At 44.6% G+C, this 27019-nt stretch overlaps 2 protein-coding genes across 2 annotated transcripts; one reads left to right on the top strand and one right to left on the bottom strand.

The window, feature by feature from the left end:
* Positions 1–1071: 1071 nt before the first annotated feature.
* ABRAXAS2 (abraxas 2, BRISC complex subunit) lies at positions 1072–17993 on the bottom strand. The gene is made up of 9 exons (XM_050305369.1): positions 17901–17993; positions 16355–16445; positions 13478–13514; positions 11236–11302; positions 9746–9936; positions 9089–9208; positions 8335–8419; positions 6472–6586; positions 1072–3289 (listed from the first exon to the last, which is right to left on the bottom strand). The coding sequence occupies exons 1-9, from the start codon at positions 17970–17972 to the stop codon at positions 2823–2825; spliced, it is 1245 nt and encodes a 414-aa protein (XP_050161326.1). The 5' UTR covers positions 17973–17993; the 3' UTR covers positions 1072–2822.
* A 651-nt stretch (positions 17994–18644) lies between these two features.
* Positions 18645–25714, top strand: EEF1AKMT2 (EEF1A lysine methyltransferase 2). The gene is made up of 6 exons (XM_050305392.1): positions 18645–18756; positions 19633–19698; positions 20227–20341; positions 23365–23472; positions 24332–24548; positions 25306–25714. The coding sequence occupies exons 1-6, from the start codon at positions 18713–18715 to the stop codon at positions 25431–25433; spliced, it is 678 nt and encodes a 225-aa protein (XP_050161349.1). The 5' UTR covers positions 18645–18712; the 3' UTR covers positions 25434–25714.
* The last annotated feature ends 1305 nt before the right edge of the window (positions 25715–27019 follow it).

Raw genomic sequence — 27019 nt, 5'->3', positions numbered from 1 at the left:
TAAACAGTGACAGCTTCCCTTTAAATTTTAACTCAGGACATGTCAGAGGCACTGAAAAGTCCCCGAGCAGTCAGGAGATGTGAGACACGGACTCAAAACCTGCAGAGCCACGAATATGCCAAAATTAACAATGCTCACCTGTCTGTTAAGCAAAGAGGGGACTCAGAGGCTCCCATGGTGTCAATCCAAGCTAATTTCAGAAATATCTGGTGGTGCTTCCTTTTGTAAGCATATGTGAGAGTTCTAACTCACTGACTCTCTCTATACAGTACATTCCTGTTCTTCTACTATAAACAATCAGAGGGGGGAATCGAAGTAAATTTGGAAATAAACAGCAATTCCAGGTTTCTCACAGCACTCACAACCAAAAAATATTTCCCTGCACCAGAGAAACTCCAGGATTTGGAACTGAAGGGCACAGATGCCAGTTTTCAGTAGGTTTTCCTCAGTGCTGCCTCCCTGTCAGTGAGAGGACACGGCTGCAGGCCCTGCCTGCTGGGCTTTGTGCTCCTGGGAATCACCAGGAGAGACTGTCCATGAGGCAGATGTGGAAAACTGGTGTTCCACGGGTGTGAAGCTCCAGTTTTATGACCAAAGCTGCTCCCTGTTGCCTTCAGGCAGATCACAACCCGACACTGTTATATTTAGCAGGACTGTAATGAAAACTGCAAAGGCCAGCCACGTGTACTTTTGCCAAGATATTATCTGAATTTCAGCAAATATATATAAAAATAAACCCATACCTTTTGCTCTTATGACTCAGCAGTTATGGTAAATGAAAATACCTGCAGATGGGCACTGGCTAGAGGGCAGGATGACACATGTGTTCCACCACAGCTCACCTGCGTGCTGTATGTAAAACCAAGGCATTTTTTGGTATAAACCCCCAGACCTCAAGGCTCTGGTACCAACATAAATGTGGCAGACACATGGCATAGCTCTGCCTCCTCCCCCCCAGTCCCCCAAACAGAGCAGCCTTAACAAACCCCCACTTTTGAGCTGCCACGCCTGTACCCCCAGTGAGTTCTTTCACACTAAGCTGGTAAACCTGACAAGTATTAAAACCTACTCTACAGGATTAAATAAGGTTTTTATTGTCACATTGAACTGCTTTGTCAGAGATGTACATTTTGCAGGTTTCTGTACGGAATAAAAGACGGCGGTTGCCAACCTGTCGATCCCGATCCCAACACCTGTACCTTGAGCCACAGGTATGAACTCCAGAGCCAGGTCTCTGTCCCGTGGACTGCAACGCTCCAAAGCAAAATCCATCGAGTTAAGGCTAATGAGAATAATGTGTCAAATAGTTAAAACCAGAGCACTGGATGTTAAAAGGTGGAAACACTCGGTAGAAGAGCGGCAATTGCAAAAGCTCCTTTTTCCCAAAGTTATTTTGCTTCATTGAGTACAGGTCAGGAGAGGGCAATGAACAGACTTTTGCCTACAGATACGACCCAAAAGAGTGAAATTTCAGTGTGTAAATCTGACATATTTGAAATTTTACAGGGACTGCTTTGCTCTTCTGGGTGTAAACCAAAGAAGTGGTTACTGGCACCTCAAGTGATAAATGCTGCAGATAACCTCATCTTAAAATGTGTATTTTCTCACTTACACATCAGGGATAAAGTCCAATAATACAAACTTCTTAGTGGCACAGTTTCACATATTTTGGGCAACGTTAGCATACAAGCAGTATTTAAATAAAAGTTAAGTGCATCCAAACATGAAATTCTCTAAATATACCACACTTCATTTATCCCAAACGGCAGTTTTCTGACAAGAGCTGTAATTCAATTTAAAATAATCATTTACACGTTTCACCCAGAGGAAAAGAGGTAATAAACCCAGGGGACTCTCCAAACAATCTTCTCCTACCCTATCCCCCTACTTAATACATAAAAAACTCATCTAGAAGCGTAAATCCAATACTCAGATGCAAATAAAATGCAAGAAGCAGTCTCTGATGTTTGCAATTTGCAGACTCCGAAGTCCAATCATGATGGAATTTACTACTTCTGTCGGTCATTTACTCCTGCATGTGCACTTTGTGTTTATGCTAAAATAACCAATGAGACAATAAATGAGGCCAGTGTGGCGTAAAGTCATTGTAAACCCAGTGAGACCAGAATAATTATATTTATGACATTCATTTGGATGATTTACCAGGCATCCCAACCCCCCCCCTCCCCAAACCTTTACAGAAAAAAAGGCAACCATCAGTTGAAGTGAGACACATTCTGCTTGTAAAAAAAGGTCAGACCAGAGCCCTCCTCTGATAAGAGCATGCCCACAGAAGAAGGTTGACCACATCTTTTCCAATCAGGCTCCTCAGAATTATCAAAATTTCTCTGCTTGCAAAGGCCAATTTGGCTTACCATCGAAAGCTATTTTGAAGGCGGCTGATACATTTATTCCCTTTCAAAAATTAAAATTCAAGGCATGATAGTGCAAGAGGTAAGTTTTGATTTGAGAACATTATCTGTAGACTAACTGTGCTTAGTTACTACATCCCAATTTATTGTCTTAAAGAAAATATGGCAACAAAAGCTACAAGATCTCTATAAATTTCATTTTGCCTAAATTTACCAGTACATCCATGAACCTCATCAGTATTAGTACAACTTGATTATCCTAATGATTCCATTATAAAACTTGCAAAATGTATCACAAGGTAAATAAACCATCTAGTGCAAGTCTTCTACATTTTGTGTGCACAGTAATCCTGTGTAGTTCATCTCCTCCAGGTTAAATCCCCAAAATCTGTCGGTAACAATTATGAAAAAAACAGTGTCATGTGGATTCTTTTGTTTTTTTCCCCCCTATCAAATCTGAGAAGTTTGAGTGTTCCTGGAATCACCATCGGGATGTGCTGGAGGCCGTGAATCCCTTGTCTGTGAGTATTCACTGTCAGAGGACTCTGTGGGTTCAAGCAAATTCTCATAATCACTGTCTTCTGATTCGTCAACATTGTCACCGACCGCTCTTTGGGAAGATGGCATGGATGCTCCATTACCAGAATATTTCAATCCTGCATTTGTGGAAACATAACTGGAAGAACCTACTGCTTGGGGCCGAGGCATGAAGACACTGCTGTCCAGGAGGCCGGGGCCGGCAGCGCCGTCCTGGCTGGTTGCGTTGAAATCGGAGTAGGGAGGGGGAGGATCAGACACATCCGAGTCTTCCAGCGTGCAGCCTTCCACAGCAAACCCAGTGTAGGACATCCGGGGAACAAACATGGGTTCCAGGTTATCTGCTGGCATTTGCCTGCTTAAAATTGCTTGCTGCATTCCTGCAAAACAAAGGACGTGGGGGTGCTTAATGCTTTCCTGGAGATGTGTTTCACGAGCTGTGACCCCCACACGGCGCTGTCCTCTCTCCTTTCGTTCTGGTTGTTATGAAATGTTCGTCCCTGGCATTGCTTTCCAACTCCAGCCCTTGATTTTGTCCTCCCAGTCTCCACCGCTCATCTTTCCTAATTCTGATTTTTGTCTTATATAGTCATCAATACACTATCCCTGACCATCACACCAAATCCTGTTTATTGCTACAACCCACTCTTGGAGCGTGACAGACTGCCCTAAATTTAGCAGTGCAGCCATGGAACTCATCAGTATCAGCACAACTCAATTATCCCCGTGATCCCATTTCAAAAACAAAATGTGTCAGAGAGAAAATAAACTACCCAAGTGCAGGCGTGCTACGTTTTCATGTGCACAGTCACCCTGTACAGTTCATTTCCTCCAGCTAAGCTCCCAAAAAACACAGCTACAGGATGTTTCCACAGCCTGTTGCTGTTTCCACCTCATCTCTCCTCTGTACTTTTGTTCCTTCTCACAACCAAAAGCACAGTAACCTCCGTTAGGGCTCACTGTGACTGCTCCTCTCCACCTGTGTCTTATTTACTACTCAAAGTTTGACTCACTTTTCATCTGTGATAACTGAGTTTTGATATTACATCTTAAAAATACCACTTTCTGCTTTCTCTTCCAATGCCCCTTGTGCCTGGGGACAATCTCATGAACACCTGCAAAGAAATTACCTTGTTTTCTTCCCTCAAATTGTTATTTTAAAAAACATACTCTCATTAAAAACCTAAATGATGGAATTATAGCTGCAGGTGCAACAGGGTTATCAGAACAGGAATGTGGAAGTCATCTTAAATGAGATGATTTGGGAAGATGATTTTAAGGAAGATGTGCACAGGAATAATGAACTGCAAAACCTTACAAAATGAGGAACAGTTGCATCCCTCTGCAGAAAAGAAACACTTGATCTAAGTAAACTGTAAATATCAACAAGCATGAAGTGTGTTCAGCTGCTGAGATACAGGCATGTATTATTTCACTGCAATGGTCAAGAATACAACTGGAATTCATCTAATTTTGAACACCACAGTTTAAAAAATAGGGAAATACTGGAGAAACTCCAAGGGAAGGACTCGTTAGAGATCTAAAAATCATGACCTAAGAGGAAAGGTTGCAATAACAGGGATCAGAAGGGAAGACTGAGGTAACAGTTTCACTCTTCAAACGGGCCCAAGAGGCTGCTGTGGAAAGGTAAGTTATGTACATTAGATACAACGAAAAACTTCCTGGCAGGAAGTGTTGTTAAGCACTGGGAAAGACTGAAGTTTTTGACTCGTTTCTAAGTGGTTATTAACCTCCAGACACCTGTCAGAACTGACACTGGGATAGGTAAAGTGACAGCCAAAACGGGATCAGCTCTACTTACTGTAACACCACATTTCTGGGAAAAACACAAATGAAGGGTGAAGATTTCCTTTCATCAAGTCAGTGAGACATCTTTTAGCAATAAAAGGTGCATATTCCCTCCAGTGGCTGTGTAAGAGCACTCCATTTTTGGGCCACAATACGGGAACTGCAGTGGGAGATTTCCTGGCACCTGGGAAGTGCACAGCACTCACCACACCCTGGAACACGTTATGTGTACAAAACTACTCCACTGCTCTGGCAAATAAAGTCTCGACTTTTATGCTGGAGTGTTAAGTCACAGCCTGTTAACCAAAAGTTTATAAGAATAACAAGCTTTCACTACTGCAGGAACTGGAATGAAATGCTCCCTCTTCCTCCAGCCCGGAGAATGATTAACTGGAATATTTAACTCGGTAAAACCAAGGAAATTCTCCTGATACTGAGCAAGTGAAAGAACACAAGGCCAGATTCAGCATTTAACTACTCACATCTAAAAATGCTGCAGACTTACAAGCTGCATGTTTTCTTCTTCCAGCCCTCTCACATGATTATCTGCTCTGGGTGAATTCTCAGTCCAGCATTTGCATCTCACTGGTAGTACCTAGAGGCGAGCACAGACTGCTCTTCCTCCTCCTCCCCCAGCTTTTCCATATAACTGGATCAGCTCCAGTCACACTAAATACCCACCTCTACTTCTCCATAGTAGCAGTTCCCTGCCTGCTTCATCTGCAGCCAAGCAGGAAACAGCAGTGACTCATGCACTTCCATCTTTTAAATGGTCTGGAGCTAATCCTGCCTCTTTTACCTTATCTCTGGGGCTCAGAGGAAGGAGAACCTGGGCTGACAGATCAAGCTGTGCCCTGCAGTGCTCATGTGATAACTGTACCTTGCTGCTTGGAGAAAGTAACAATATCCACTCATGGCAGCAGCAGGGCCACTGCACAGTTTAGGGTGTTCACCCACCTAAACCATCTTTCAGTGTCAGACACAGCCTTAGGTAACAGGACACACAAGTAATAAAAGCCATCTTGTAGCTAAAATGACAAAATTTGGTTATTTGCTTATCTCTTCAAAAAAAGAAGCACCGTTTGCTGAAATATGCAATTTGCTTATGAATTACTTGGGTTTTAATCTTACTTCCCATTTGTCCATTCTCTCTGCTCCTACCCTCTACCTGCAGTCTTCCCTTGCACTCACAATTTAAATTGGGTCATCAATGTCTCCTTGGAAAGGTCTGAGCTCTCCACAAAACTCATCTACTCCTAAACAAAAGTCTCCTGAGGTGACACTCAATTTTTAGGCAGGAGGGACGTGGGAATGGAGAGTGGGAAAGAGAATAAAGATTTTATAAAACCATGGATAGCTCCTGTTCTGTAAACACACCACCCCGTTTCTTTCCTGCAAAAGGAATCTCTCCAGTGTTTAATTTGTTTTTTTCCACTTTTCCTTTCCTACAGCTGATCTTTTCCTGTATTATTTTCAGAATTGACTTCCTCTACAGTGTTGTCTCTCTCCCATATTTTAAGCTTGCTAGCTCTGGATGACTCCAACAGAAATACCTGCAGTATTTCACACACACTTTCACAGTTCAGGTGTCATGCAGTGTAAATCCATCACATACACTTCCCAATGGGACTTTTTTCCCCATGAATTATCAGGAATAAAAGAAATTATTTTAACTCTACAAAACCTTTTGTACTTACAGCATCTGCTTCTGGGGAAAAAGAAGAAAAAACAAAGTAATTAAAAGGCAACTTACTTATTTCTTGTTCTTTTTCATTCTTCTTCTGTGCTATTTGCCTTTTCAACTTGTTTACATCGGCTTGAAAAGATTCAACAACACGTTCACTTTTTTCTACATCTATACATACTGCCTGGGAGAAAAACATAAGATATGCTAAGATTGTGCAAAAAGACAGGGAATAATTCCAGGACAACATTAATAAAGCTACTACCAGACAGGACGCCATTAAAAGCATAAAAGTAAAGGCAGGACTTCACTGTCTCAGAGTGTGATATTTAAGCTCAAGACCGTTTTCTTTACTGGCTGTTGCCAATTCCCAATTGTTGCATTACGGGAAAAGCATTTTCAAATAATTCATCATTACAGAAGATTTGTCACAAGATCCAAAGTTAGTAAGTGTCCTATGCTGGAAGTGTTCAAGGCCATGTTGGATGGGGCTTGGAGCAACCTGGACTAGTGGAAGGTGTCCCTGCTCATGGCAGGGGGTGGAACGAGATGATCATGAAGGTCCCTTCCGACCCAAACCACTCCATGGTTCTATGCCCTCTCCCAGTCTTTCTCATTCTTTCTCTACAGTGTTGTCTCCCTGGTTATCAGAGAATCGTGAATTGTTAAAGTTGGAAAAGATGCTTAAGATCATCAAGACCATCGACCCAGCACCACCACCATGTTCACCTCTAAACCAAGGGCACCCACATGTTTTTTGAACGCTTCCAGGGATGGTGACTGCACCACTTCCCTGGACAGCTTGTGCCAACACCTTCCTGTGAAAAACCCTAATACCAAATCTGAACCTCCCCTGAAGAAGCTTGAGGCAGTTTCCTCTTGTCCTGTCCTTTGTTCCCTGGGAGCAGAGCTCAAGCCCCACCTGGCTCCAGTCTCTTTTCAGGTTGCAGAGAGCAATAAGGTCCCCCTGAGCCTCCTTTTCTCCAGGCTAAACAATCCCATTCCCATTATCCAGAGCCAGTAATTCAAACAACAGCAGGAGCACAAGGGATGTACCTGCTCTTGGCACAAGCAGTGTTACAAGTAATGCCAGGAGCTAATGAAATAGAGCTCTGAAGATAAATTTTTCTATCCCCTGAAGTTTCCTTGGGTGTGCCTTACCCACCTTCCAAGGTAGGCTGGGAAGCAGCAACTTCCCACGGAGAAAGAGCAGCTGCTCTGTGCAGGCAGGGCCAGGGGATGGATGGAGGGATTGCTGCCTCATTCCCTGCTCCACGAGCACACCAGCAGAGCTCAGCTGGAGCAGAGACACAAATCCCCCCCACCCAGGGCAGATGCAGAGGGAAAGCCTGGGAAGAAGCTGTGACTCCAGCACAATTGGCAGCTGTGTGAGCTCCTGGGGCAGCACAGCCACGCTGCTCTTCACACAGGACAAGCTGTGAGCTGACAGGCACACACTGAGCAGATCCCACACTCCAGGCACTTTCAGATGCTTTGGCACTTCTGGAGCAGGATTCACTCATGCTCCACACAAGTTTTAACTAACAGATGGAGTTCTGCTGATGCTTCATACCCAAAGCCAGGAGTCGTTTTTAAACCTCTGCAAATCCCTACAGCCTTCAGCAAGGCTTCTCTTCAATGCACACTCTTAAAAATAACTAACACCTCCCAGAAATCCCTAAGGATTGAATCATTTGCTTGAAAAAGAGAAAGAATTGATGGTACTCATACCAACCACTTCTACAGACTGGAAATGCACACATTACACAGAAATTGACATATTTCATTATTAAAATCAGACTGATTTTCCTGCAGTTCGTGGTAATTCTTTATGAGCTCCAAAAATCTCCATCCCCTCCACTCCTGCTTTAACCAAAGGATGAATACAAGATGCCCCAGACAAACTGATCACTGTGAAGCAGAGGATGTTACCTGTACTTTTTCCTGAAGTGCATTATAAACCTGATATATAGCCCTGATGTCCTTCATCACTCCATCTTTGTCAAAAAAATCAGTACTAAAAAGAAGAAGCAAAGCAGAAATCACTGGTTAGAGAAGAACAACACAGGCTTCTAGCTCATGCTCTCTTTGAATTGCTGTTAAGCAGCCTATCACTGTATTTCTAAAATGTATTTTATTGCTAAATATGCCATTTTAGCAATAGTATATTGCTAAAAAAGTACAATACTGTCAAGATCCAATTGGGCAGCAGCATATTCAATACCAAAAATTCCTTCTGGAACAACAAAGTCTCATTTGAATGAGATTAAACTTATGCAGAAATCTTTAAGCTTGTATAATTTCCTTGTTAACAGCCAGAAAAGCTACTTGGCATTTACAGCATGTAAGTAAAAATTCTTAAGAGAAACAGCAAGACTTCCGAGTCAGAGTTCAAGTTTTAAATGAGGCTTGCACACAGAATTCCTTGGGGAGGTGGATGGTGAGTGGAGGTCAAGCCAGAAGGCCCAGAGCATGGACTGGCCACACCAACTCTGCTTTTCTGAGGAATGCACCGAGTTCCCTGCAAGATTCAGCTTTAAGCAGGAAAAAAGCACAGTAGGAATTGACCACTCTTCTCCTGAACTAGTTTTTTTTCCTGCTCAAAATGCCTGTTTGTGGCATTCTTTGGGAGGTACAGAATGGGGAGCATGAAGACTAATTCTAATTTTAAAGGAAAAATCCTTACCCGTGTTCCTTAATAACTTTGGCATAATTCTGAGAAGTATTTGGCACTGAAGAGACTTTGTATTCCTGCTGGCTAGTGTTGCCTAGGTTAGGAATAGTAAGCGACACCCTTTGATTATACCTGCAGAGAAAAGTTTAGAAAGACATCTTAATTCATCTGCAAAAGATCCTTTACAGTAGCCCTTGATATTACCCCAGCTCTCTGATGATCACAACTCTTCTCGTTTTAAAGCTTCTGCTTTAGGTTTATTATAGAAGCTGTTAAATACATTACAGGCTGTGTTCCAAATAAATGCAGGATCAAAAACTCCTACCTCTATACCTCTTAGGACCTTTGAAATGTGCACTTGAACTACCACAGGCACATTCAGGTCCACTATAAGAAACATCTGATATCTCTTAAAATATATTTTTTGTTTCATGATTTAAAGTCTAAAAAGAATTTTTGCTCCCCCCAACTTTAATTCATAAGTTATTTGCACAGGGAGAAAAGCTGCCATCACCAACAAAAGGTGGCTTGTTACCCTAACAGGTGTACCCCAAGACATTATTAGACAAACATTTAATTTACATACAACTGTGCAAACTTCTAAATAGGTTGAAGAATAGCAGTAAGAAGCCAGAAATGAGGCTTGGCTCATGTACAGAGAGGGCTTACCTTCGGTTTGGTCTAAAAAGCACGTATTCTAAAGCATGTGTTGAGTTATTTGCAGTGGAAATGAAGCTGAAGAGAAGGAAGACAAGATCAGGCACTCCAAGGATGTGTGTCAGCTGTTTGTGAATGATGTGCTCTCTGTAGGACATTTGCTGCTGCGTGTTTCTCCTAAATCTGTACCACCCAATAACGTTCTGCAATCCAAGCACATCAGAAAAGTGTTAACTCAGAGATGCACGTTTACCTTCTGAGAATAAAGTTGCTAAAACTGTGGTATCACAATTAGCCAAAAGCTTTATTACAGCAAAACAATCTGAATTCCTAGAGATTTGCACCTTTGCACCAAAACAAGTGTAGCATCCTGTTACAACACGACTATCAACTATAAAACAACTCCCATGTTAAATAAAAGAACAGGAAGCTTTCTTTTTATTTTTTTTTATATTAAATACAAAATTATTAAGCCTGAATGTAATAAAGCCTGCTTAGTTTACTAATAAAAGAGAACACAAGACTGTCTTTATTCCCAGACAGCAGTATTTCTTTCTCTTTAGACATTATGACAATTAATGTCATTAAATCTGTGATGCTGCAGTCACATGGCACTTCAAGTGTTATTTTCTCTGGTTTTGCCAACTTTCTCCCCACAGATTATGCACCTTGCCAGTCTCCCTGTAAGGCAGATCCTAAAAAATAACATTCCAGCGAAAACCAGTGGGAGGCAAACATTTTTTAATTATGTTTTTTGCCTCATCTCCTGAGGGGGGAACTTAATATCCTCTGTAATGTTCTACAGTAGTTACAGGGTCACAGAATTCAGGATTCAATGCTGGAAACTCACTCCACCAATTCCCTACATAAGGAACCACACCTTCAGCTCTGCTCTTTGACCCATCAGTTCATGAGAACCTCTGAAACAATTCTTGGATAATTAGGAAAAGGTTTGAGTCTTCTCCCAAGAACTAATAAAATTTAATCTTCTTAATACTGGCTGTGCTACTAACAACCAGGATGTAAAGCTGTGGCAACATCTTTAAACATCTCTAAGCTGTGAAAAAAACTGATTGAAGAGTTTTTCCAGTTTAAAAGTGACAGTGCAAAAATTGCAGTTACAAGGCTAAATCGTTACAATTCCTTTAAATGAACAGATTTGCAGATCAACTGCATTTTTGGTGGTTTCAGCAGCAAAGTACACAATCATTATGCCACATTTTTTTAGCTGAGAAATTTGAGGGGGTTAATACAGCCTTTCACTTTTGGAGACCTACACTTAAATCCTTTGTATTTCTTCAGGGTAATTAGACATTGCCCCCAGTTTAACCTAAGCACCACAAATCCACCAACTTCTGTACAGGATAAGCCCTGGATCAAAACAAACCATCAGACTTATGAAAGAAAACATTTCTCCCAGTTAATTACCTTTTTCTGTTCATCTGTTTTCCAAACCCACTCTTTCTAATGACCAGAACAGGAGGAAAAGAGAGAAAACTTACTTTTCTTCTGTCTTTAAGGATCCTGTCCAAACTCTCCTCGTTAACCTTGCCTGCATAATCATAAAAGCTGGAACCAAAAAAGGAAGAGAGAAAGGCTCATACACAGTTTACACACATATGTTATACATAGAGTAAATAACTTACACTTTGAACATTCTTCAAATAGGTGGCATTCTATACAATACAAAGCAATTTCCAGAGCTTTACCTTTATCAACATCAGGGGTTTAATTGTTAAAACCCTGCCTAAAAGAAAGGAAAGCAGGGCCATTTTACATGCAACTTCTAATCAACTTCTTGAGCTCCAGCCCTGCAATCAGACTCACGTGGTTGGACCCTCGAAGCCAAAAGAGGCAGCAGTAATCCAAAGTATCATGGTCTTTCCATAAGGCTCTGCTTCCAGAACTGAGGCCCAAACCCTGACATGTCGTTATTTTGAGGGCACAACAGATTTAAGCATTTCTACATCTACCTACACACACAGGTTCAGAAACATAAGCAGATCACACTGCATGATAAAAGGAAAAACATTTGAAAATAGATTCCTCCCTGCCTTACCTGCCAAGTCCGTGGTCTCTTTCAAGAGCTGCTATCACTGACACCTCAAGCAGTGCAGGAAAACACTCTGGTTTAGAGGTCTGTGATCTCAGCTCTTATGTTGGGGGTGGGTGGTAAAAAACACAACAGAAAATCCTGAGCTCGGTACTTGGCTGGTAAATAAGGGTGGAAATACCATTCGCTTCAAGATGCAAGTTGTAGTGAAAATTCAGACTACAACTCATTTGAGATATGCAATATTTACATAATCTTTCCAATTCCCGTTCACAATATTTATTTATGCATTCTGGTAAGTAGCAGGCATCCAATTCTTTCTCTTTCTGTGCTTTATAAGAATAATTTTTTTAATAGGATGAGCAACTAGTATGTAATGAGAGACATCCATCTGAAAACTGCACAGACAGAGAAATCAGTCTTTTAAAAATCTTTGCTTCTCATTCAGCAACAGCACTGGAGCCAAGCCTGTCATACTCAACATCAGCAGTGCCAGCTGACAAGAGCACAGTGGATGAGCAACAGGCCTCACATTGGCCACAATTAAGTCAAAAGGATAAGGCAGAAAAAGCCCAAATCAGCATCTGCTACAATCAGGGGAGCAGAGCAACCAACAGCACCCTCTGGTACCGATAAAAAGTGCGTGAGCTGTGAGAGCTTCCCTCGTGCTCTGCAGTGAGTGGATTCACCAGTTTTCCTGTGCAGCAGCACACAGTGGATGCTTCTCCCCTCCCTCCATCAGCTCAGGCACTAACAACCCATCCCTTGGCTGGGGGGAAGCAGGGAACGTGACCCGTTTGGATATGCGCTGCACAAAGCATCCCTGGGATCCAGGAAGAGCCTCCCAGACACTGGGATATTATCTCCATGTGTGGAGTCTGCAGCATTTAAATCACTGCCTTCAGAGCACCCTCTCTGTAATTATCAACCAGCAAGGGAGTGACTGCAGCTTTTTTCTTAATGCAACCACTGTCAATCACAGTATCTGAGCTACTGTGTCTTCTTAATTGGCTGGAAATCTCCAAATAAAGACAAGAGGAGATTAATTGGGAATTCCTTCTAAAAAGGAATTCTAGACAGCCATCACTGTATGAACAAGTGAAGACTACAAAGAAAATCTACATGTAAATAGATGGAAGCTGTTAAATAGAATACATTTGCCCCATATTTAATTTAAATTCTGGAGTTCAGAAGATCAGAAGGCAAAAATAACTAGAAAGCTGAAAGATTTCAGAATAATTAGTCGGTGCAGGTCAGTACAACTAACTACAAAACAACCTGGTAACCCAGCAAGGCACAAGGGTTAGGGCACCAGGGTGTGCTGTGACCCACCAGGCCCAGGCAGAGCCAAGCTGAAACTGCAATAATTTCAATTGATTTTGACATTCATCCTCATTATCAGAGTGGCAGGATTTGAACTGACTCCTATTCTACCTCCACCAGCTACCCAAGATGGAAATTCAAAGAGACAGAGAAATAAGCCCCTTCCAACCTAAGGTTAAGTGCTACTGAAACCGTGATCTCATCATTTCATTGTCATGGTTGGTGCCATTTCCATGGATTTCTGTAATACCATAAGATGAGCAGAACACTGGTAGGGACATCTGAAATGCTAATACATTGCAGTGAGCTCCCTATTTTTATATTCTGCATCCAACACAAGGAAGACAACAACAAAAAAAAAAGCTTACCTAAAGAGTTTTGAACAAGGCTCATGGTTATGGATTTCTGCAACAACAAAGAAAAAAAAAGAGAGAAATATGTCCAACTGCTCAAGGCAAAGGGAAATTACAGTGGCATATCTTGCATGAACTTTCCACATCACATCTACTGAGCAAATAAACATTTGTGTCAGGCCACACACTGCCCTTAATGTCTCAGCAACACCTGATGACACAGTACCATACCCAGAACACTGGCTTCTCTTTATGATCTGATATTTTACAGAGGGAAATATATTAATAAGACATACACTTGCTCAGACACACAGAGATACAGGAGCCAGAAATACACACAATAATGTTCTAATACTACAGTTGTAAGCTCCTCATAAAAGCATTTTTTCTCTTTGATATCCCTTTCCACAACAGTTCACTTTCGTTCATAGACACTTTGTTACAGCAGCAAGGAATAAAAACAGGGGTGGGGAAGGCAATCACTGTGATGTTACACACTGGAGTGTTTCAAGAGGCAAGGCAAACAGTCTGTAATAATAAAAGGGGTTCAGAGCCATTTCAAAACATTTAGCTGCAATTTATAATTCTGTTCTATGAGATATTAAAAAGTCAGAGCAGTATTTTTTCGCTCAACAGGTTGCAATAAATGCTAACGTGCTTATTTAAGGAGCAAAGGTTGTAACGTGCCAGTAATCTCAGAGAAGAGTACAAAAAGAATAAAACTCCAATCCCCATTATCTCTCCAACACCAAGCATGACTTATTTTTTTCAGGTGCTTGGAGCAACCTGGGATAGTGGAAGGTGTCCCTGCCCATGGCAGGGGGTTGGAATGAGATGGGCTTTAAGGTCCCTTCCAACCCAAACCATTCCATGATTCTATGATAATGTAACACTAATATTTCCAGCTCCCACAGCAGAACCCCACTGGAGTGTTCAGCAACAACTTTGCTCAGACTTTTCCTTCCTGGAGGGTGAGTCACCACCTGCTGCTCAGGGTTGCCATCTCAGCCGAGTCACAGTGGGATCACAATTCCCAGGAACAGCAGACTGCACACAGTAACATCCCAGCATATTTAGTGTCTATCAAAACAAGGCCCAGAGCGTCCATTCCAAGCCCACTGCCCAAGGAAATGTACAACCTCACTTGCAAGAACTCCTCAGGATGCTGCTGTGAGAGCTGCTTTCTTAGGAACTGTATAAAATTGTATCAACCCTGATATTTTCACACCATCATGCAGGAAACAATCTGCTAACAAAGCCAGCAAGTGCAATTATTGCAGCTTAGACCAGCGTCTTCCAGGAAATACGTTGACTGCAACAACAGTCTTGATCCTTGGGTTATGATATTGCCACACAGACCTCATGTTCTGAAAAACAGGAAGCAAAAAGCCTCCTGCTCAGACCACATGAAGCAGCCAGCATTCTAAATTTAGGGCTTACAGACTGGCTTATTTATAGATGGAGTGTGCACAGTGTATATACACACATAATATACTCAAACATCACCGTTGATCTTGCAGATAAAAGGAAGTTAAAACTCGTCTGTGGCAACAGTGCCACAAAACTGTCAGTCTCTTGAGCTGAACTGGGAGCTCAAGGGTTAATGTTCACGAATAAATATTGAAGTAAAAGTCTGCTAAACAACAACAATAACAACAAAATATCCAGAAGGTCCTCACGGGTGGGTAATTTCCATTTTCGTAAAGTAACTGTAACTAATAATGTGACAAAGGAGCGATCTAAAAAGGGAGTGATTTCTAACACCACAAATACTTGGTTTAGGAAACCAGGCCAAGGCTGCAGCTGGTGACATCACTGCCAACAACAACCAGGATCAGTGACCACTGCAGAGCAGTGTCTGCTTTAAAAACTTCAGCAAGTGACTGGCTCTGTCAATTCTGTCTGAACACACAGAACCATCAGCTGCCTTCCCTCAGACTGTGCTCTGACAGTGATTATATGCACACACAGAAAATGCTAGGCCTTTATTTTCTGTAATTTAGCTCAACTAACTAATTAATTAATTGACACTTCAGTCAATTTACCACCTGTGATCTCTCAGGAATAACCAGAACAGGAAACTACTCAGCCTTCTGGACTGCTGAGCACACAACCATCACCACTTCAGATCGTCAGTTCTGTGTCAGGAAAACAACTGAGAGTCGATCCAAAGATGTTTGTGATCACCTGAGCTTTATGCAGACCCTGCTTTGTTATCTGGGACCAGACTCACAAAGCCAGGTACGGACACATTTGGGTTTTTCAGGGGGTTTAGATGTATTTTAACATCTGGTTATATACACAGAAACAAAAAAGGCCTTTTCTTTCAGGGCTTTCCTATTTTCTACAAACCAAAGAGCTAAAAAACATGCAACAACAGCTTCTCACTCATGTATGAAAAATCTAATTCAACTGGCCCTTAACAGCAAGAGCTTCAATCTTCTCTCACTTTTCACACAGATCAGCCATAGAGTCCTTGTGCTTGTCAAACAAGTTGTCTGACAAATATTCCTTGTCCAGTCTCGCTGTGACAGTTTATGATGTCACCAACTCCCAGCTGTCCCTCCAAACCCTCCACCGAAAATCTGCCCCTTTCCCGTCCCAGTAAATCATGCAACGAATTCACAAGAAACTCCCTCCCAGGACCCACAGCCAAGGAAGTAATTTCTCCATCGTGAAATGCAGATAAATGTCTTCAATCAACAATCCTTTCTTCACACAAGGAAATGCACAAAACCCCTGTGACTAGCAAAGGACACACAGACACCGTGGCAAATACGATACACCCCGTGATGGTCCCACAAGTGAAGTGATTCTTAGTGAAATTTTGTCCTGGAGACTTAAAACCTGAGCAGTGCCAGTCTCAGAACGTCTCAAAGCTACACCACTTACCAATCACTTGTAGAAATTCGGTGTTGCTGATCTGTGAATCACTGATGCTAAAGGTCTCTTCTTGCCTCACCTCTCCCAGCAGAAATCCTTCCTGCAAATCAAAAGGAAATTAAAAGCACTAAAACAGGACAGAAATCCACTGCATACAGTCACTTACTGTAACCTTCTCAGCCCTTAAGTTGGACCAAAGATTCAGTTTGGAGCACACGTCTGAGCTGCAGCGGGTACAACCCGCCCTGATCTTCTGCTTTGCCAACATCCTTTGTGCCAACAGCACTGCAGGGATGGCTTGTCCAAAACCAACATTCCACACACAACTTACACGAGGGAAACACGTTACAGAAGGGAGGGCTCTGCCCCAGCCCCAAAGGGATGAGGAAGAGCCTGCTTTGCTCCTGCAAACCCCAGGGAAGTGGAGGTTACACCTGCAGAGCCTTGCCCAAATTTCTGTGTGGAGACTGGGCTGAACCCCGAAAAAAACCAGGGATTATAAACCCCAGATGTCGATTTAAAGGTAAATTAAAGTAATTTCTTCTCCATCCCTACCCAAAACGAGGAAGGAGGCTGAGCAGGAATGGCGTGGTTTTGGCACAAAGCACTGAGGTGGTGGTGCAGAGCTGAAGAGCAAGCTCAGCCCAAAATCATGCCAACAAACCCGAGGGATTCGGGAACACCCCAGCTCTGCGCTGGTCAGTCGCGGCTGCGGGGAACCCACCCACGGAGCTTCCACACGCGCGTTCCCTGCTTGTAATCCCAGTCCCGCAGGAGCCCCGCCCCGCCGGGAACATCCCAGGCACCCCACATCCCAGGGAACAGCCCTAGCATCCCACATCCCGGGGGACAGAGCCCCGGACACCCCATATCCCGCCCGGGCATCCCACATCCCACCTGGACACCCCACATCCCTCCCGGACACCCCACATCCCGCCGGGATCCCCCACATCCCGCCCGGGCATCGCACGCCTCACGGGGAGCGCTCGGAGCACCCCGCATGCCGGGAAACAGCCCTGCCATTCCCCATCCCGAGGGGAGAACGCCGGACACCCCAAATCCCGCCTGGGCAACCCACGTCCCACCTGGACACCCGGCATCCCGGGTATCCCACATCCTGCACAAGGGGGAGCAGACCGGACACCCCACATCCCGCCAGGACACCCCACATCCCTCCTGGACACCCCACATCCCGCCGGGACACCCCACATCCCGCCGGGACACCCCACATCCCGCCGGGACACCCCACGTCCCTCCTGGACACCCCACATCCCGCCTGGACACCCCACATCCCGCCTGGACACCCCACATCCCGCCTGGATACCCTACATCCCGCCGGGACACCCCACATCCCGCCGGGACACCCCACATCCCTCCGGGACACCCCACATCCCGCCCCGCCGCGCCCGTGGGGGGGCCGCCCCCGCCCGCCGTGACCCGCGGCTGGGCCGCACGGGAGCGGCGGCGCGGCCGGCAGCCCGCGGCGCGCGCGCCGCTCGGTGCGCGGTGCCGGGGCCCCCCCCGCGGCCCCGGTGCGGCGGCGCGGGGCACGTACGTGGTCGGCGCTGCTGTTGGCGCTGCAGTAGCACACGGAGCTGAAGGTGTAGCCGGAGATGGACGCCGCCATGACGGACACACCGCCGCCGCCCCCACGGCGCACGCGCGCCGCCGCCGCCGCGCGGCCGCTTCCGGGGGCGCCGCGGGGCATCATGGGCGGTGTAGTCCCGAGGGGAGACGGGGGAGTACAGGGATGGAGGGTGTTTTGGAACTGCGGGAATGTCAGGGAATGATTGGGTTTGGAGCGCACTCGTGGGGCACCTTGTCACGGGCAGTCATTTCCCAGGGTCAGAGGGCAGGGCTAGGTGGGATATTGCGGAGGAATTCTTCCCTGTGAGGGTGGGGAGGCCCTGGCACAGGTTGCCCATGGAAGCCGTGGCTGCCCCTGCATCCCTGGAAGTGTCCAAGGCCAGGTTGGACGGGGCTTGGAGCGACCTGGGATAGTGGAAGGTGTCCCTGCCCATGGCAGGGGGTGGGACTGGATGGGCTTTAACGTCCCAACCCAAACCATTCCATGACAGCGCACAGGGAGCTGTACCAGAAGGCGACTCTGCAGCGGTGCCGTTCACCACTCCTATTTCTTTAACTTAATACACCTCGCCAAAAAAAAAAAAAAAAAAGAAAAAAAGAAAAAAAAAAACGCGACTTGTAATTGAAAAGCATAAACCCTTCTTTTAAACACTGCGGCGATTTTCATCGAATCCCGGGACTGTCTGGATTAGCAGGGACCTTAAAAACCATTTACGTCCTCCCCTCCCTCCCAGCGGCATCCCCGGGCGGCTCCGCCCGCCCCGCTCGGCGGTTCCGGGCATGGCGCGGCCCTTCGAGCCCTCGGCGCTGGGCACCCGGGAGCAGTGAGTGCCGGGCAGGGGCAGGGACCGGGGGCGAGCCGGGCATCAGCCCCACGGGCGGCACGGGAGCTGCGGGAGGTGTCCCTGCCCCGGCGGGGATGGGGAGTGGGGGGGGCTGAGATAAGGGAGGTCCCTTTGAGGTCCCTTTGAGGTCCCTTCCAGCGCGAACCGTTCCGTGCTTCGCGTATTGTTTTATTATTTTATTTGTAGAATCCGCGATTATGTAAAGCGGCGCTGATGCACAGAAACAGCCTTCTCGTCCTTTCGTGCAATCATGGAAAGCTGTGGGTTGGAAGGGACCCTTAGGAGCATCTCGTTCCACCCCCTGCCACGGGCAGGGACAGCTTCCACTATCCCAGCTCGCTCCAAGCCCCGTCCAACCTGGCCTTGGACACTTCCAGGCATGGGGCAGCCACAGCTTTTTTGGGAAATCCATTCCAGCCCCTCCCCACCCTCACGGGGAAGAATTCCTTCCCCAAATCCCCTGCCCTCTGGCAGTGGGAAGCCATTCCCCCTTCTCCTGTCCCTCCATCCCTTGTCCCCAGTCCCTCTCCAGCTCTCCTGGAGCCCCTTTAGGCACTGGAAGGGGCTCTCAGGTCTCCCTGGAGCCTCCTCTCGAGGTGAACATCCCCAGCTCTCCCAGCCTGGCTCCAGAGCAGAGGGGCTCCAGCCCTCGGAGCATCCCTGTGGCCTCCTCTGGACAGTTTAATGTTCATCCTGTGCTGGGGATCAGCATCTCACCACTCTCACAGTAAAGGATTTCTTCCTACAGTCTGGCCTAAATTTCCCCTCCTTCACTTTTTCTTCCCCTCACTCTTTAATCTAAATAATTCCCAGTATTAACTGCAATATCCTCTCTTTTCTTCCCCCCTACTCCAGCTGGGATGCTGCGTATGAGAGAGAACTGCAAACTTTCCAAGATATCGGAGATGCCGGGGAAATCTGGTAAATAAAATGACTCCCACAGGGTGTTCCTGTTGTTTCTTGATCAAAACAGACATTGCAGAAACACAGTCAGCAATCCTGTGGGTTGCTGACAAAAGGACAGAGAGTTTTAACATTGAAGCCACCGTTTCCTCTCTTGCTCAGTTTTGCAAAGCAGGTTTCTTAGTTGCACTTGGACAAATGTCATGACACAGAAATTGAGCTGGTGGTTGAGGTGTATGTCACTGAAAAATTTGCCTTTTTATCCCCGAGCTCGGGTTTAATTACACAAGCTGCCCTTGCTGCTCCCTTTTTTAACATGGGGGTGATGTCACCTCCCAAAGTTGGGTTTTCAGTGAATTTTAAGGCCACGGGATTAATTTTAATTTGAAAAGGGCAAACACAAACTATGAGCTGTGACAGTTGTTACTTCAGTAACACTAAGAGGAGCTTTGCAAAAGCTGGAGGGAGCAGGTGATGACATAAATTTGCTGTACCTTATGTAGATTTTTTTGCTGTTTTAATTCCCTGAGCCCTTGTTTCACACAGGTTTGGAGAGGAAAGCATGGTGCGCATCATCAGGTGGCTGGAAAAGCACCAGGTCCCCCTGGACAGCTCTGTGCTTGACATTGGAACTGGGAACGGTGTTTTACTGGTTGAACTGGTTGGTATATTGCAAAGTTTGTGTATTTTTTTTACACAGAACCAGAGCTCCAAAGGGAGCAGTTCAAATACTGCTCTGTTTGTTGGGTAAACTCCTCCAGAGAAGGGAATTAAATTGATTAGTGCACGAAGTACCCTCATGTGCAAAAGCAGACCCTTTCCCTGCATTCAATTCTGATAATAACACTCATTACTGGTGTGAAAAAGTGGGTAAAACCAAAGGCTTCTAGGTAAATTACTTACAAAGTTAACACTTCTTTTTAAAGAAGTGTCCATTTCTGTCAGGGTGGAAACTGTGGTCAGATATGTTCTGAGGTGTTATGATGTTGTTTTACACATGTTTAGGAGTTCCAGTATTTTTTTTTTCTGGTTTTAATTGATTTTTTTTTTGGTGTAATACTGCAGGGGAGTTGGTGAAGGAAGGGACTGTCATACTTTCACAGCTTCTATTGCTCTGATTCCCCATTGGCTCCGTTAGTTACTGTAGGAATTGAAAGGGCTGGAAGTCAAAGTCAGGTTTGTAATGGAAATTTTTTCGACACAGACATTGATTTTAGAAGACTTTAAAGCCTTTATGGGGACTGGCTGCTATACCATAGCACAGGGGAAGTTATGTCATCAAAAGCAGAAATTGCCCATCTCATTAAAGGAAATTAGCCTAATAATGATGATTGTTAAGTGCAATGCTAGCCAGATCTATCATCTTTGAAATATCCAACAGAAGTTTTATACTGACCCCACTTACAAATAGGAAGCTGATTTTCATACTGTAATGGGAAAATGACAGCCTGATAGCTCTTAAAAACTATTAAACTGCTGTAAAAGCACCCTCTTTCCTTACATTAAGCACCTCAGAGTAGTGTGGTTGCTTTTGTAGGGAATTTTCAGTCCAGTTCTCATTTGAAAAGTGACTTCAGAAATTACATTGTTTAGTTTTGCTAAATAATTCAGGATCTCACTTGCTTAGTTTATTTAAAAGATTTTTTTTTTTTTTAATGTGTTAGCTGCCAGGCTTTGAAAATCATGTTGGGATTCTTTGGAAAAGCAAGTTGGGATTCTTTTGGCAAAGACAGCAGCTACTGTAGGACTGTTCTACCACTGGAGCTGGACTCCATAATGGGATAGAAATGGCAATACTGGAAAAGACTCAGTCATGGGAGACATTAGTAGCACCTCTCTGAAGGGGAACTACTTGAGAGTGCCGAAGTACCACGTAAATAGGACCCCTTTTTATGTGTGAAGTAGACCATGGCCCCTGAAGTAGAACATGGCCCCTGTTAACTTCAAGGACGTGATAGGCTGGATTGAAGACATAATTCTTTCGCCTTCCAAAAATTCTAGCTCTTCTAAGGAAATGTTGCTGCCAAACAAAACTCTGATCTTCTCTTATTTTTATGAGTAATGTGGCAGCCAACAATACTGAAAATACTGAAAAGCTTCTCTGGAGTGAAGGATGTTCAGCCGCGTTGGGGTGTCTGTCTGGCGGCAGCAGAGGCCCAAGCGCAGGGCAGGGCTGATACCATTGCAAACTACCATCTGCTCTTTAATCTGCCTCTCCAAGAAGCATCAGAAGAGTGCTATAAATACCACCTTCAGGGCAGGAGTCCAGCTGCGGGGTAGCACGTGAGGGAAGGATCCCTTCCCGTCGCAGTCAGGCCCTACAGGTTTAGCAGCATTTAGTGTTGTTTATCTCCAAACTTTCCTTCTGTGCCCTGGAGACTATAGGAGTGAATGGGAACTCCCTGAAGTGACTCAAGCCCTTCCTTTCCAAACAGAGGAGCTGTTGTGGGAACTGCTCTTCCACCCCCAAGCCTTCAGCACAGGCATCTGAGGAAGCCTGCTTTGCTCTGGGGAGGAACGTGGGCAGGAGCCTGAGCAATGGGCTGTTCTCCATCACATGCAAACAACACTGTCTTTGTGTGGAGCTGCAATTAGCCCTCAGTTCAGAACAGCTGGTTAGCACTGAGCTCACAGGCCTGAGGGGCTGCTGGAAGGAGGAAGGGCTGTTGTGAAAACTCCTCATGGCTTTGCTCGCTGTTGAGGTGTCAGTTTGGAACAAGTAGACACGCAGCTGGTTGCTTAATGCCAGTTCAAGTCCATGTGTTTTTCCAAATTAAAACAAGGCCAAGCCTCCTCCCTCTCTGTGCTGTGACAGCCTGCAGCTGGCCATAGGACTGGAGCTCTTCCTGTTAGGTTTGGGTTTAGACAGGCCCACTCACACTCGTGATATCCCAAGCTGGTCCCTTCAGCTGCTGCCTCAGAGTGCAGATGGGTGTCCTTGCTCCCCTCCCACCTGCCCAGCTCCACCTGGGTGCCCACCTGCTTTGCCAAAGGGATCTCACTGCCCGAGTTCCCTGAGCTGGGTTGTCCTTATCTCCTCCAAACTTAGATTAACAAAGTCTCTGTATGCTCTTTTATGTGATGCATAACCTGCCTGAAAATTGCTGATACAGAGACCTTGCAGCATGCAAATAGTCGTATTCAAATAGGCATTAGCATGAATAATTAGAGAAATGTATGATTTTTGCAGTGGATTTATGTAGTAGTGTAATGTATTACGTAGTTTGGCTCTTACAGTTTGGGTTATAAACCAAATAATTGCTCAATCTCAAATGCTATGTGTCAGAGAGTGGTTTTTTTCCTTATTTTGAAGCATCTGGCATTGTTACATGTTCTCACACTGAAAATTTCTGGTTTCCAGGTTACTTTTGGTGCAGATAAGAGAGCCTGTTCCCCTCCAGGGTGTTACTTTTCACAGTTCTGCTCAGTTTTCCACTTGACATAAACCAGCTTTCAGTCAGCAGTTCTTTTGATGAGGTATTTAGGCAGAATGGACTTGCTTCAACTCATTCCTCAAGCTACTTAGCTCTTGTAATGGTAACAAGTATAAAAGTGAGTAAAAGGTAGGTTGTTTTTTTTTTCCTGTCAGTAAGAGGAGGAGAGATGAGATGGATTATAGATAGGGAATATACTCGCTGGATAAAATCACTAATGCACTAATTGAGATTCTCTGCTTCTGTCTAGGCAAAGTCTGGCTACATGAATCTCACAGGGATTGATTACTCTCCTTCTGCAATACAGCTTTCAGAAAAAGTAAGAGAGAAAGAAGGGATGTCTAACATTAAATTAAAGGTAAGTCTTGAGAGAAAGTTTATTGAGGAAATAGAGAGCAATTGAACCCAAGATTAAATGACCTGATTGACATTCAGACGTGCTCGGGGTACTAAACAGATGATGTCTTTTGACATTCATTTGTGAGAGGACTCTAACCCAATAAATCTCTCTTTACAAGAAGGTTTTTGGTCTTTATTTTTGTTTTCTGTTTGCAGCAGTCATTAGGGCTAACAAGATTTCCCTGCTTGGAGCAGGAGCTCCACGAAGAGTGGTTCACCCTTTGGGAGTCCTATATTTTAGCTGCCACGTTCTGAATTTCAGATTTGAGATAGAGGAAGAAATCCTTAAGTGATAGATCCCTACCAGTAGCTGTGTAGCAGGAAGTTTGAGAGGCCTTGCTGGAGCAGGGATGGGACCAGATGACCTCCAAAGGGTCCCTTCCAGCCTCAGCCATCCCATGATTCTGTGACTGCCTGTAAATCTGAGCTCCCTGTCTGCTGTGCTGTTTTATCCTCCAGCCCTGTACCTGTGTGATGCTTCTGTTCTCGTGTCAGTGGTAAAATCTCTCTGTGGCAGGCACTGTCTGTTCTTCTGCATTCGTGCAGTACCTGGCACATGCCAGGGATCAAAGCACAAATTACGATTTATAGAATGGGCTCCAAGTGTGTTAGTTTGAGCTGTAGATTACAGCAAATACATCATCACATAATGCACAGAGAAGAAAGAAGCTGCCAAAGCGTTGAAAAGCCCGTGAGTTGCCCCTTCCCAAGCACACCTGTTGTCAGGTTTGAGGTGCTGTATCTTAAAGCTTCGCATTAAAGCTTCAGGAGCCGCCGAGCAGAAGATTTGTTTTCACAGCTGTAGACTTCTGGTTTAGGTAGAAGACTTCCTGGCCCCATCAGCTGAACTGTCAGGCTTTGACATTTGCATCGACAAGGGGACTTTTGACGCCGTAAGCCTCAACCCCGACGACGCGGCGGGGAAGCGGCAGCAGTACGTGAGGTCCCTGGGCAGGGTGCTGAAACCACAGGGCTTCTTCCTCATCACGTCTTGCAACTGGACCAAGGAGGAGCTGCTGAACGAGTTCAGGGAAGGTGAGCAGCTGAACAGAGCCCTCTGCCAGCTGAGGGGTGTTGAAGGATGGGGATGAGTGAATTTGAATGGCTGTGTTAGCATATTGGCTTTCCCAGATCAGGATTAGAGAAGGTAAAGGGATTAGTAAATGCTTCAGCCTGTCTTGCCTCTGTTTTCCTCGGGAATTGCATCTCCGGTGTTTGCCAGTGCCAGGGTGCCACTGGAGGACGGGGTTTGTTGCACTGTGGAGGTTGGGGCCCTCAGTCTAATTACACTGGGAAAATGTGTACCCAGATGATACTTTTTTTTTTTTAGTCCTTTATACCATACCCAAATCACCCTTCTGGTTGCTTTTAGATGGGGGGTAACGTTGTTACCCATGTTTAGAGGAACTTTTATGTCACCTCCTCAGCTGCCTTTCTGATCCATCACAGAGTTTTTTTACATGCCAGTCAGCTCCTGAATCTCCTGCCTGAGACTTGAAACTCAGTGAGGATCTCAAACAACCATCCCTTGTGAGGAACTGAAATTACTGGCAAGTTCTCATCTTTTCTGCCATTAATTTGTGTGAGTCAGCCAGCTGAGATTTTTATTATCCATGGAAGAGGTTCAGCTGTACAAAGCAGTGGTGCAGTGCAACAATACAATCCTATAAACTCACAGATTAACTGACTTGCAAGTTTTCCAGACGAATAAAGAATGGTTTGCAAAGGGTTATCCAAGAGGCGAATAAAACGACTTCCTTCTAATAAAAGCGTTTTAATTTCTGTCTGGCAGGATTTGAAATTCTGGAGGAGCTGCCAACACCCAAGTTTTGCTTTGGAGGAAGAATTGGAAACAGTGTAACAGCATTGGTTTTCCAAAGGAAAAAAACGGGGCCATCCATCTTGGACAAATTAGATTAGATGAGAAAAGTCTGAACTTTAAACCTGACAGAAAACCTCAGACACGTGTGTAAATAAATGCTTTTTGAGTGCACAGTAAAATACTCTGTGTGGAACTCTGAGGGGCTATAAAACATTGCCCTAGAAACATTTCAGCTTTGCATAACTTGCCCATAAATTTTGTCCTTGCTACAACCTCACTTGTTTTAGGGAAGCTGCATGTTTGGGAGTGAGAGGGAAATAAGGCATTCTACGTACAGGTAACAAATATAACTGGATGATGTTTGTGTTTGGAACATAAAGGTTGTCTGGTATTTAATTTCAGTGTTGGTAATCAGTGACCAACAGGTAGGTAGGTATTCTACAAAGCAAAAAATCTCATTTCTCTGTTGTGCACTGGAGTGGGGAACAAGCTTTTACTATGTAAGTGTTTTAATATTAATTAAATTTCATATTAATTAAAGCACTTATATTAATATGTATTAATATTCATTAATTAAAATCTTTAATTAATGAACATGAATGTAGCTGTTAAGGAGGGAAATTAATACAAAAACCACAGCACTTGCAAAAAAAGCTCTAGTCAGTGCTTTAAATGCAGATTTCCAGAGGTTCTCATACCCAGCATGGTTCTGTCTCCACTGAAGTAGCTCAGCTTTTTTCCCACAGAGGGGGAGTGTCTTTAAAGGTCTCGCTTGCCTGAGTTCATGCCTGGTCAGTTATTTTCCCTGATCTCATAAATACATAAAGGTGGGATGTTACAGTCTTGCATTCTCACTGGTGAGTGACGTGTGCCTCCTTCATGATTACTTTTCTATGTAGTAATGTCTTAAGAGCCACAATGACCTTAAGTTTTCCAGTGAAGTTCTCAGGGCAGATTTTAGCTGCAGAAATCCAAAAGAATTCAAAGCATAACTACCCATTCCTTGTTCATCTTTTTTTGATATATTTTTTTAAACTTCCTTGTGTTTTTGCTTAATTTCTTTGCTTTCATTTCTTCTGCTGTTTTGTATTCTCTGGATATTACTGTTGCTTGAAAGGCAGGAAGATGAGATTTCTTCACCCCTTGACAAACCCAGGTTGCAGGTGACAATAAACTTGTTCTTTCAAACATCAAGGAGGCCCTGTTGGGCAATCAGGTTTTGTTTCACAGGCATGTTTCATGTTTGCTCATCAGGGAATTGCTACTCCTGGTTGCCACAGTTCTCGTTCCCAGGGTTTAGGAGATCTTTAAGGGTCAATAAATGCTTCTAGTCCTTTCCCAGGACAGGAATTAAGGCATTATTTGCACAGTGGTGAGTCCTCCCTCTCTGATCCATCTGTCGATATCCTCAAGGTAGGAATCCTAATTCCACGTGTGTTTGCAAAATGGGATGTGTTCCTTTGGAAAAATGGCAGTGGTGAGCAGATGTAGTCCCTGTGAACAGTTCTTTGCATATTTGGTCAGGCCTGAGTTCCCAACTCAAATACCAAAACCAAGGGTTTGTTACCATTTGGCATGTCCTTGATTTGGGGCAGCTCATCTTGCCAGGAGGTTCCCGATGGAGGCGTGACCTCTAAATGCTGATGGATTTCAGTGAGCAAACAGCTTAAAAAGAGGCAGAGGA

Source organism: Myiozetetes cayanensis, unplaced genomic scaffold, assembly GCF_022539395.1.
Source record: "Myiozetetes cayanensis isolate MyiCay16 unplaced genomic scaffold, myiCay2020 scf10, whole genome shotgun sequence".
In the NCBI taxonomy this organism is placed as follows: Eukaryota; Metazoa; Chordata; class Aves; order Passeriformes; family Tyrannidae; genus Myiozetetes; species Myiozetetes cayanensis.
The sequence above is the reverse complement of the archived record's forward strand: the minus strand, read 5'-3'. Positions and strand labels throughout refer to the sequence as shown.

Bases quoted from the DNA above. Each gene is read 5' to 3' on its own strand.
- ABRAXAS2 (XM_050305369.1), bottom strand. From the start codon at position 17,972: ATGGCGGCGTCCATCTCCGGCTACACCTTCAGCTCCGTGTGCTACTGC. The intron at 16,446-17,900 runs GTACGTGCCCCG...TTTGATTTGCAG, and splicing joins CCAACAGCAGCGCCGACCAC to GAAGGATTTCTGCTGGGAGA. The intron at 8,420-9,088 runs GTAAGGATTTTT...TCTTCTTTTTAG, and splicing joins AAAGTTATTAAGGAACACGG to TACTGATTTTTTTGACAAAG.
- EEF1AKMT2 (XM_050305392.1), top strand. From the start codon at position 18,713: ATGGCGCGGCCCTTCGAGCCCTCGGCGCTGGGCACCCGGGAGCA. The intron at 20,342-23,364 runs GTTGGTATATTG...GCTTCTGTCTAG, and splicing joins GTGTTTTACTGGTTGAACTG to GCAAAGTCTGGCTACATGAA. The intron at 24,549-25,305 runs GTGAGCAGCTGA...TCTGTCTGGCAG, and splicing joins GCTGAACGAGTTCAGGGAAG to GATTTGAAATTCTGGAGGAG.